The sequence below is a fragment of the Peromyscus leucopus genome, chromosome 7, assembly GCF_004664715.2.
Source record: "Peromyscus leucopus breed LL Stock chromosome 7, UCI_PerLeu_2.1, whole genome shotgun sequence".
In the NCBI taxonomy this organism is placed as follows: Eukaryota; Metazoa; Chordata; class Mammalia; order Rodentia; family Cricetidae; genus Peromyscus; species Peromyscus leucopus.
Window position 1 is genome coordinate 3,271,888 of NC_051069.1, and position 12,213 is coordinate 3,284,100.

The window sequence follows — 12,213 nt, forward strand, 5'->3', positions numbered from 1 at the left end:
GTCTAACCTGAGGGCTCAAGTGAGTTCTTTCAGTGCCTCAGAGACTTGTCACCTCAGCCCTTGGGGCACTTGAGCCAGATTTGAGGTGAAAGCTCTCGCCATTGTCCTTCAGCCATAAGCTTTTTTAGATCTCTTTTTTAGATCATTTTTAAGATGAGGTACAGTTGGGAGGCACTGCTTTAGACAGCAGAAATTAAGCCTTTATGTTCATACATCATTTATACATAATCCAGACAGAGGTAGTCCTAGCTTTACATGCAGTACAAGTTTGTAAAAACAATCATACAGGCTGAAATCCTGTATTTTAATAATAAATGGAAAATTTACAATTATTTCACTATTTTCATATGTTTTATCAAAACAAATTCTCCATTAATATAAGTATTTAGAGAAATAAAATAGAAAAAAAAATGCATTTAGTATACTGCAATTCAAGCATCAAAACCAGCATGCTCCCACCTTTTCCAAAAAGTTTTCGCAAGAGTACTGTGAGCAGTGCTCCCTGCCTTCTTCAACAGCTCCGACAGAGAAGCACTTCCCACTGTGGCAACTGCCACACTCTATCTAAGGTAGGAGCAACTTCTATGGTCTATCCAAGAATTCCTTTAATTAAAACCTTAGGCTGGCGTTTCTTCATCCTGATGTCACCACTGTTCTCCTCTATGTCACTAGGTTAATAATCACCAAGGTTCTCTGGCAGCGAGAGTCTCCTGAGAAGTGGCTGGGTCAACATTCCCAGGCAGCTATTTCTTCTACAGCTCCATTACAATTTCACTTCCAGCATTACCTTTGGTGGGTTTTCTGTTTCTGGGTTGTTTTTTTCTTTCCTTTATCTTAATCTTTGCTGGCCAATTCCTTGTTTTCATTCTCAAATGGCTGACCATGACACACATTTAATTTCAGTACATGAACTGCTAAGAGGTACACAGTGACCAATCAATACAGACTGAAATAAGAGACAAAGGCAGTCACTGCTCATTTATGTCTGCAATCTACTTCATAACTGTGCACTGAGGAGCTGGCAGTGAAGCTTATATACAATCTCTACTCTTAACATGCTGCCATAACAGAGGTCATGCTAGTAAGAACTGTAAAGGGAGGGCTGACTGAACGCCAGCTCGATGATGGCTTTGATAAATATCGTGGTACTGGACAGTAGAGAGAGAAGCTGTGATGAGACTACAGGTTTTCTTCAAGGAGTAACTCTTAAGGGTTTAGTGGGCAAGAGACACTGTAATCTTGAGGAGGAGGTGAGCAGATTTATATATAGCAAAGCAAGCAAGCAAACAACAAAAAAATCCAAATATGCTTATTGCACCTCAAGACTGAGGTATGGTGCTGGCCATATTATCTGAGATTGTGTTAGAAACATAAAGACCTAGGTCCCATTCTGGACTACTCAATCAGACACTCTAGAACTAGCACTAGCAATTTTCTTTCTCTTTTTTTTTTTTTCAAAGATTTATTTATTTATTATATATACAGTGCTCTGCCTACATATATGCTTGCAGGTCAGAAAAGGGCATGAGATCTCATTACAGGTGGTTGTGAGCCACCATGTGGGTGCTGGGAATTGAACTCAGGACCTCTTGAAGAACAGTCAGTGCTCACAACCACTGAGCCATCTCTCCAGCCCCGCACTAGCAATTTTCAATTTAACCAGCTCTTCAAGTAACTTCACTGAGCATTCTTCTTAAGAGTACTACAACACTTTTAAACTCCTAATACTGATGGATACTTTTTTTTGTGTGTGTGTGTGTGGTTTTTTGAGACAGGGTTTCTCTGTGTGACAGCCTTGGCTCTCCTGAAACTCACTTTGTAGACCAATTTGGCCTTGAACTCAGAGACCAGCCTGCCTCTGCCTCCCCAGTGCTGGGATTAAATGCGTGCACCACCATGCTCTGCCTGATGAATACTTTTAACACAGCATTTGAAAACCTGTTCCTAGGTTATGGGTGCAGCGCAGAGGTACAGTGCTTACCTACCATTTACAGGTCCTGGGGTCTGTCCCCAGCACTAAGACAACAAGAAAGGGGTGTGCCTGCTCACTCATATCCATGTATATCTATATCAAAACAAAACCCAAGTCCACAACAACTCATTTCCTTCAACAAATAGTGTCACAGGAACCATATGCATTATCCTGTCACACGAAAATGAAAGGTGTATCAACGAGAAGGTCTTTAGGCTAGTTAGACTCAAGGCAATAACTACTTAGGACCTGTAAAAAGTCCTTAGGTGAAGTAGTCATACAACTGATGGCAATTTCATCTGTTAAACAGTACATTAGAAAATGAGTCTGCATCATCTGTTAGGACTTTAAAAAGTTTATTGATAACTTAAAGAAAAATCTTTTCTTCAAGTGGATGTAACTGGCAATTCCTTTTAAACGCTTTACAAGGAGGCTGTGGTGTTAAGGCTTTGTAGGAACGTTAGAATCCTGATTACTGATGGAAGCTACTAAAACAAACATCTGAGTATGTGTCTGACAATGGAGGAGAGCCCTAAAAACATTAGCCAGGTGTGGCAGCACAGGACCAATTCTGGCACTTGGAAGGCTGAGGCAGGATTGTGAATTTGAGGCCATCCAGATGCCATATAAAAATTAAACACCACCACCCCCTTCAATATTGATTAATCAAAATGGGAGAAAATTTTCCAATAAATAACCACTGTTTCTAAATCAGTCAAGAAAAATACAGAGCACTCACTATACACAGAGCATCATGCTTATGCTTGTACTAGGAATACACAAGGCTCTACCAGGCTCCGACTTTAAACTACCTACTGCCTAGCAGGAAAAAGGGATGGATGGCCTAAGAAAGAACAATAATGTAGGAAGTAACAAACAAGTAAAGACAACACATTTAGAGAGCCAAAGAAGGAAGAGACTGGGAGAGATGGGAGCTGGTAGGGCAGACAGATCAATACTGTATTGAACTGTATTGGTGTAGAGTCCAAGACAAGGGATGACAGAGATGTTCAGCATGTAGCATTCCCATGTGAAAGAACAGCATAAACAATAAGAGCAAGAAACTTGTCACGTGAAGCATGTTAACTATTCAAGAACCCTGGCAACGTCATTCAAAGCCCTGCTAATTCCCTCCTGTTCAAAACTTCAAAACCAAAATAAATCAAACACTGTTTCAAGATGAGATTTCTAAGATAATGTCATTATAATTCTAAGAAAATTACAAAATATGTGTAGATCAATTTAATAGCTAACCAATACTCCCTGTCACTATTTAACTACAGAGTCAGCATAATCAGAGAATGGAAAACAAAAAAGGACAAAATGGAAGTATGAGCATACAGCTGAATTTAAAGGTATATATTTAAAGGGAATTACAAAGGGGAAGAGGACTCCTAGAGACTCACCAACATAAAACGAGCAGTTGGAATGCAATAAACTTTCAGTCCAGAAGCGACAGAGCTCGCTTTCAGTCAGAGCTTCAACTCCATAACAACCTTGATATTCTACTTTTGGTAGCACGTAAACTGGAAATTGCTGTAATGCAAAATTGCATTTTGTCAAAGCTCCAGATCTAATCTCCACACATACTCCATGGTACACAAGTGCCCACAGACCACACATATATACAATAAATCAAAACCCAAACAAAAACAAAATTTACTACTCATAGAAAATATATTTGCCTATATATCCAGCAGTTTTCAAATGCTTGCAGGGAATTTCATTTCATTTATTTTGTATAGTGTAGGATTTGGACAGGAAGATATGAATACATTTGCCTCTAAGGGGTAGATTCAGAAAACGGAGGATGGATAAGGGATCCCTCACTACTACCCTCATCTCCAACACAGACAGACAAACTCCCCACATACTGTAACATGTTTCCTCTCTGCCAGGGAATGTGATTCACAAGCAGACTCCTTGGGACTCCAGCACATGCAATTGCTCCTAGGTCAAGAGTTAAATGCTAGAAGGCAGTGACTAACACACACTAATACTTTTTAGAAGAAAAGAAAAAAGTTTTCTTCCTAAGAATGAACATTAATACGTGCTAGAACAACTGTGGATGTTACTATCTTCACAACGCAGAGGCTTAATTCCAAGCACTTAGCATGTGACACTGTATCCATTTAGCACTTACTGGTCAGGATATCAAGCAGGTGGAGCAAAATGACTACCCATCCCCGTTACTAGTCTAAGGGTGGATGTGCAAGCAAGTACCTACTTGTGGAATACTGTAGCAACACGTTATCGTCTGCCAGTGAAAACTCAATTCTTTCTGGTGGTGCTGGACTTTAAACCCAGGGTCACGTGCATGTTACACAAGTGCTCTACCACTGAGCTCTGATACATCCCCAGCCTAAAAATTCTACTCTCAACAGGATTCTCCATTCCCTGCTACAGAAGATACAAGGTTTACAGAACCTACTCAAATAACACGGCTAATTAGCACTTTAAAATTAAAATAAGGCACTGTCTTTCACAGGTTTAAAAACATTTTATCATTGTTTTTCAGTTTCTGGCTTTTCTAAAGTGGTTTAGTGGCTTTGGTATACTAGTGGTGCTAAGAACAATTCAAACACAGTATTTCAGTCAACAGCACATGGAATGGTGTGGTTTGTATGACTATTTCTGATTTCTGTAAGATGTTGGTTAACTCCTAAAGGTAATATTGCCTATAATGTAATGCATATAATAATCTGGTGACCCTGCTAAAATATAGACTCAAGTGGTGCCTAAGATTCTGCATTTTTAAGAGGCTGTGGTTGTATGACCACAAAGTGGCTTCTAATTAAAAAATAAATAAATAAATAAAAATTGTGAATGGATTAAAATCATTGTACCATATAACAGTTTCTTAGCAAATGATAATATGATTTAGCCTCTGAACTTTAAAGCAAATAGAAGCTGGAGACAAAATTTAAAGGTCTAGAGTGTTGAGAAATTTGGGCCAGTGAGATGGCTCAGCAGATAGACTGTTTGCTACAAAACCTGACAACCTGAATACATATAAAATATAGGAGAGAACAGATTCTAGCATGTTGTCCTCTGATCTGCACCCATGTTTCATGGCACATAAGTGCTCATATACCATTTACATATGCACAATAAATCAAAACCCAAACAAAAACCTTAAGCCTCATGTCAGAGAGCTAAGAAATATGTTCAGTGACATAGTTTATGGCAGAAATGGAAAAGAACAGGTGATGCAAGAGAAGATGAACATCTTTCTATCTTAAATGGATTACAGTGTTATAGATGCATGGAAAGTATACTCAAGACACAGATAATTTTGTTTTTTTAAGGGGAGTGTGCTTTTCTTTGATATAAAACTAAGTATTGAATTTGACTTGATTTCTGTATGTATTCTACTGCCATCTCCAGGAAGCCACGGGAAGGGCTTCAATGTTTTCTCTTTCCTTCATATCAACAATTGAAGTGTAAATCACAATCAAGATTTGTGATCTGGCCGGGCGTTGGTGGCGCACGCCTTTAATCCCAGCACTCGGGAGGCAGAGGCAGGCGGATCTCTGTGAGTTCGAGGCCAGCCTGGGCTACCAAGTGAGCTCCAGGAAAGGCGCAAAGCTACACAGAGAAACCCTGTCTCAAAAAACCAAAAAAAAAAAAAATTGTGATCTGAAAGTTTCTCATTTCCCTGGAAGGGTGGCTGTAGTCTGTGCTGCCCAAGTGAAAGCTTTTCTTTTTTTCTGTTTGCATAAACCTCTCAAACCCTTATGTACTTTCATAAACAGATAATTCATAGCTAGAATCTTCTCTTTAGTACCACTGAGTAACTTCTATTCTTCCTAATATATTGCACCTTTAAGCAGTTTTGTTGTTGTTGTTGTTGTTGTTTTGGTTTTTTTTTAAACACCTATAATACAAACATAAAATTTGAGCAACTGGATGTAAAACTGTTAACCATTGTAAAATGCTGCACTTGGGACAGTCAAGAGCTAGTAGCCATCCCGTGGTTAGCTGGCCTGAATTTCATAGTTCTGTACAGAACTGGTAAGCTCTTCACTTCTGTTCTCTCAAACTGGCTGCTGGTTTAAGTTCTCTTCTAACAGGCAGCTTTGTTGAATTTTTTTTTTTGGGGGGGGGATGGTAGTGGTGGTAGTAAGGGAGGTTTAGCCTTTTTGAGACAGGGCTTACTCTGTAACTCAGGCGGGCCTGGAACTTACTATGTAGAGCAGCTGGCCTCAACTTCTGACAATCCTCCTGTCACAGCCTCCCAAGTGCTGGATTATTAAGCTGAGTTTTGTTGAAGAAGTAAGATATTAATAACAACATAAAACTGAAGAGTTAAGGAAAAATCAGAGATGATATTCTTGAAAACCAGGAGTCAGACTTGCAAACCTGAAAACTTTGAACAAGTTGTTGGCTGTTAGGGAGGAAATATTGCAAGGATACATTCTGAAATGACAGTATTTTTCAAACTAGCGTGGATATTAACTTCCCTCTAAAGTTCCTTACAAAGATCCCTAGCCTCTCAACCCCTCAAATTTTCTCACCTATTTACTGAGTTTCTATGGTGCTAACACTTGAGGAAAAGAGAAAAATTGGGCATAAATCCAAGGGGCATACATTAAAGTATGGGAATTATACCATATGTACAAAACCACCACACATAACAACAGAAGCAAGGGACAAGCACTCCTTGAAAACTTTCAAGTTTTACTCTTGACAGTCAGAAATATAAGACTTCTATTTAGATGTTCTTTGGGGCTCAATTGTTTTGACATCTTGATGAATAATTTTCTCCTAGATGGTTATAGCTTGGTACTTATAAATTTCCCTTTTTGAGTGAATGACAATTTTCCTAACCAAGTTGTCTTGGTCAAGAATTAAACTGATGTCCAAAACTTCCCTGGGCTATTTTTACTTAAGAGATACTGACATCAACAACTGTTGAGTATATAAATGAAAAGAAAAAGACAAAGTGGTATGGGCACAGGGTGGAATGTGAAAGAAATGAAGCTGACTACAAAAAATGAGAGCACAAGTAAGTATAGAAATAAAACTCAAAAACAAAAACAAAACAAACAACAACAAAAAATGGGAATGGAGAGATGGATGGTTCAGTAGTTAAGAGCACTGGCTGCTGCTCTTCCAGAGCATCTGAGTTTGATTCCCAGCATCCACATGGTAGCTCACAAATGTCTATAACTCTAGTTCCAAGGGACCCAACTCCCTCTTTTGGCATCTGTGGGCACTAGGTACACAGATGTGGCACACAGACATACAAGCAGGGAAAACACTCGTGTACATAAAGAAAAGAACACAATTTAAGAGGTTCTCTTGGCCAGGCGAAATGGTTCTGTGGTTCAGGTGCTTCCCACCAAGCCCCATGACCTGAGCTCCGTCCTAGGAACCCACATAGTAGAAGAAAAGAACCAAAGAGGAGAGCTGTCATCTGACTTCTATACTTCTATGAACACATGTATGTGAACACATGTTTGTGAACACATGTTTGTGTGTGTGCATGTGCGCATACGCAAGTGTGTAACATACACATACACCCCCCCCCCCCCGTCAATAAATAGGAGTTTCAAAAAAAGAATCCTTTTAAGAAACAATAAAAGACAAGTCAGTACCTCTTCGCAATCAGCTAAAACAGAAGCTTCTCTTTATTTGCCAATCTCTAGAAGTCACATGAAAGAGTGCCAGGTCTTCTAAAAGAGAAGCTCAGTCGCAGAAAGGCCAGTGGGAAAACTGTAACAATCATTTGCTTCTTATGTCCCAAGAGGGGCCACAGGGGAAGACAGCAGAGCCTGGCACCCCAGCAGCCCTGAAACTCCAGGGCTCTTTTAAAGCTTCTGTTTCTAAAAGACGTTGAGGTTGAGAAATGTCTCAGGGTAAAGAGAGGGCTCAGAGGTGACAAGGAATTACAAAGTCACACATACACAGGCTAGACACAGTCTGGTCAAGTCTTGACAGTCTGGTCAAATCAATCTGCATGTTTTTCCCAGAGTTCATATGGACTAGTCAAAATGGTTACCAGTATTTATATGATGGTGTGTGTTTCTTATCAAAACTGATTTCAACATCTTACTAAAAGAAGTTTACCCAGAAAAACTATGGGAGTGATCAATAAGTTAAAGTCAAATTTCGTAAGAATGCCATGCCCAATATTTGGGATTATCCCTTACACTGCCACATCACAACTTCTCAGGTAACTTACTCTTCTGATCTTCTTCCGTTTTCTGGACCGTGGTCTTGTCTCTATCCTCTGGACACTGCACCGCACAAGTAACAGCAGGTCTTGCAGGCTGAACAACTTGTAGACAAAATTTCCTTCTTGAGGAGCTATATATTCTGATGTATCTTCAACATAGTCTTGGAGTTCATATGGCAATCCTTTAAAAACATTCCTCATTACCATTTAAAAATATGCTACCCCTTTATGTACTGTAATCTGGAATACAACAACTCAGTAACTCTCTTTGTAACTGTCAATTCTCCACCTTGGACCGAATTTACTTACTGACATTGCAGCAGAGAGCTGCAACCAGAGTTTTAAAGTTCTCTTACTTTTCACGAATATCTCCATGAGCACTATGCAAACCATGCATCACAGTGATAAGCAGCAAGAAGAAAGAACTTAAAAGGTCCTGATATTCCCAAGTCAGACAGACTGAGGAGCATTGGCACACTCAACCTGCAGTCTACTACAGAGGGTACAGAAGGTGTGGATAGGCTAATGTTTATAATCCCCTCCATCAGCGTAGTAGCCTTTCCATGTACATACTGGATAAACAGGGTATAGCACACATACAAAGATACAAAGAGGACACAGTGGGAGCAGAAATAGTGATTGACAGACTGAAATGTCAGTGACTAGGTAAAAATTACAAAATGGGTTATAATAGTATGAAAGAAGGGAGAAAAGCTAAGGAAAAGGAACAAACTAGTAAGTTCTTGATATTCACTTACGTCCTTTAGGCTTCTGAAATGCAGAAGTCCAACTAGATTTTGGCCAGCTTGAGGCATCTGAAGTAACGGAGGGTTGCTCAGAGGCAGATGGCTGTTTAGATTCTTCTAAATTAATCAAGGGCAACTCAGGCACTTTTCTGGAAACTGGCTTTAAAAGCTCATCCTGCATTTTTAGAATTTCTCCAACTGGATCAAATTTTTTATAGACTCTTTTGATAGGTTTCTTTAAAACACAAGATTCTTCAGAAACAGTAGTAGTGGTCTGGTTTCCCACAGAAGTCTGTGCTGAAGAATTTGGACTTGCTGGTTTAGACCCCACATCAGCTGTCTTTCCATCACTATTACTTTTACTCTCTGTATCAATGATTAAACAGTCCTCATCTGTATCACTCCCGCAGGAAATCCCTTTCCCAGTTTTAGCTGTTTCTGATGCAGTAGCTGTTTTGTTGGCATTGTCTGCGTTCCCCCGAACACCTGGTCCTTCATCATTGGTATACAGCATATCTACATCAATTTCCTTAGAGATCCCATCAGATGTTTTGTGGGGTTCATTATCTTGTGTCAAAGATTTTGCACTGCGAACCTCTTCACCACATGATTCAAGTACCTGATCATCTTTATTTTTAAACTCTTTAGGACCATTTTCCACACCAGAGAAGAGCTGTTTCTCCTTCTGTAATTGTTTCATCAGAATCTGACATAAGCTTCTAGAATCATCAGTAATGCTTGGTGTAGGTGGTGCCACAGGTGTAGGTGGTGCCACAGGTGCAGGTGGTGCCACAGGTGCAGGTGGTGCCACAGGTGCAGGTGGTGCCACAGGTGCAGGTGGTGCCACAGGTGCAGTTGCTACTTTGGAGGCTGTGTGGACATCTGTCAAGATGGGTACAGGGGAGTCACTTTCTGAACTTGGTGACCTGGATGGACTAGTGGTAGTTACTCCAAAGGTTTCAAGTTCTGTGACATCATCATCAAAATCCAGATCCAAATTTTCTAGAGTCTCAATTTTTCGGCACTCATTAGTTTCAGTGGATATCTTGGAAGAAAATATATTGGCAAATTATTAGGGAAAAGTGAAGGCCATAGTTACCTAACTCTTAGTGCTCTTATCCCTAAGATAGTTTTTTTTTGTTGTTGTTGTTGTTGTTTTGTTTTTGAGACAGGGTTTCTCTGTGTAGCTTTGGAGCCTTTCTTGGAACTCACTCTGTATACCAGGCTGGTCTTGAACTCATAGAGATCCTGCCTCTTCCTCCCAAGTGCTGAGATTAAAGGTGTGTGCCACCACCACCAGGCAGTTCATGTTTTTAAAAGTAGAAAGATGGAGCTAGGGAGATGGCTCAGTGAGTAAAGGATTTCTGTGAAAGCACACAACCTGAGTCTGGATCTCCAGCACCCAAGTAAAAGCCAGACATAGTGATGTGTACCAGCAATTCCAGTGTTATGGGAGGAGACAGGAGTACAGTGGAGGAAGATCCCAGGGACTTTCTAGCCAGCCAGTCTAGCTGAAAAAGTTAAGTCTCAGGGTCAGTGAGAGACTATACCTTAAAAACTAAGGTGGAGAGTGATAAAGAAAGACACTCGATGTTGACCTCTGGCCTCTACATGAGTACACATACACATACATGTCCCTCCTATCTCCATGTACGTGTTCACAGAAACACAGCAGAAAGAAAAGTCTCTAAAATGTACACAACTTACATGCAAGTATTTAATTGTAAGACGAATTGCTAAACGGTCATATTAATAAAAAACCCAGAGCCAGATATTGGGGTAAAAACTGAGAGATCAGGGAAGCAGGAAGAAGCCACCATGTTCTTACCACTAGAAATCCTCAGCCAAAAAGAACCACGTCTATATGCTTTCTGTCCCTGCCATCTCACTACTTCTTTCTGCCCAGCTACATCACTTCCTCTTTCTGCCCAGCTCTGTCACTTCCTGTCAGTCTGTACAGACCTCCAGACCTCTATGGTTAACTAGTGTTGGAATTTAAAGGTGTGTACCACCACGCCTGGCTCTGTTTCCAGTGTGGCCTTGAACTCACAGAGATTCAGATGAATCTCTGCCTCCCGAAAGCTAGGATTAAGGGTGTGTGCAACCACTACCTGACCTCTAAGTTTAATATAGTGGCTGGCTTTTTGCTCTGATAAGCTTTATTGATGTGCACAAATAAAATATCACCACATTTAATTTTGTATTCCCCTTGAAAATGTTCATATAGATACATGTGTCAAGGTACAACAGCACAGGAAACTGAACTGTAAAATGCCAGAACCAAAGAGGAATATTCACAAATGAGAAAACAGACAAGACCATCAAGAAGAGATGTAGGGTCCAACAGCAAAAGATGTTCATGCATACCTACTTCATAAACTCTGGGAGAGAACCTTGAACTTAGCTGACCAGGAGGACAGTTTCTTTACTGATGTAAGGCTAGGGTTTCCCTAATATCAATCAGTGACACTTTATATATCCACTCAGGGTTAACATACTAGAAGGCTGGCCTGGAACTCAGAGATTAGCCTGCCTCTGCCCCCCAAGCACTAGGATTAAAGCATGTGCCACCACCTCCCAGCTGCCTTATCTTATTAGGGCTTCTTCCTTCCCCCACAACCATGCTCCCCACCACAAATGCTAGTAAGAAATAAGTTTTGATATTTTGTCCAGCAATAATTTTTAGGTGTCATCAGTAATGGAAAGGTCCACCATTATCAAAGTCATTCCGTGACTTTTCATCCTTCTTAACCTACTGTGTTTCTCTGTGGCACTTCTCATCTCCTGATAGGAACCTGTCACCAGTACACATTCCAAAATTAATGTAAAAGAATAAAACATCAAACAAGCTGGAAATGCTTTGTGATACATTATAAAAATATCAAAGTTCAAATGGCAAACAAAAAAAAATAAACATAAAAATAAAAACAATAATGGCCTCAAAACGGTGAAAATTAAGGGTAGGAGAATATTTTTATATCTTATTGAAAACTGTTTGATTCTTTACTTGACTAAAACTCTCTGACAATAAATATTTAGTATGCTCAGGCCTTTTTAGTCCTGGATATAAAATGGCCCCATTCCTGTCCATTTCTCCATTTCTTAACGTATTCTGTTTTTCTCCATATTTATCGGTACCTGCTACTTCTGCTGTGCACTCAGTATGCATCATCTACTACAATGTAAGTGCTGAGAGAAGTCCAGCTGCATTCTTATTTACCCATCCTCAGCACTCACAACAGAATCTAAACAGTAAATATTTGTAGAATGGATAATTTTCTATAAATAAAATGTTTCACTTTAATAATCATAAA

General features: G+C 39.9%; 1 protein-coding gene across 3 annotated transcripts in view; it reads right to left on the reverse strand.

The window, feature by feature from the left end:
• The window catches only part of Ice2 (interactor of little elongation complex ELL subunit 2), a 40,220-nt gene that overhangs the window by 9,393 nt on the left and 18,614 nt on the right, over positions 1 to 12,213 (reverse strand). For 2 of the 3 annotated variants that reach the window (XM_028865975.2, XM_037207365.1), the window contains exons 10-12: positions 8,912 to 9,944; positions 8,160 to 8,335; positions 3,379 to 3,508 (exon numbers count right to left, since the gene is read on the reverse strand). In XM_028865975.2, coding sequence (XP_028721808.1) covers positions 3,379 to 3,508; positions 8,160 to 8,335; positions 8,912 to 9,944 — 1,339 coding nt within the window. The remainder of the gene's footprint in view (positions 1 to 3,378; positions 3,509 to 8,159; positions 8,336 to 8,911; positions 9,945 to 12,213) is intronic. The other variant, XM_037207366.1, reaches the window with a different exon arrangement.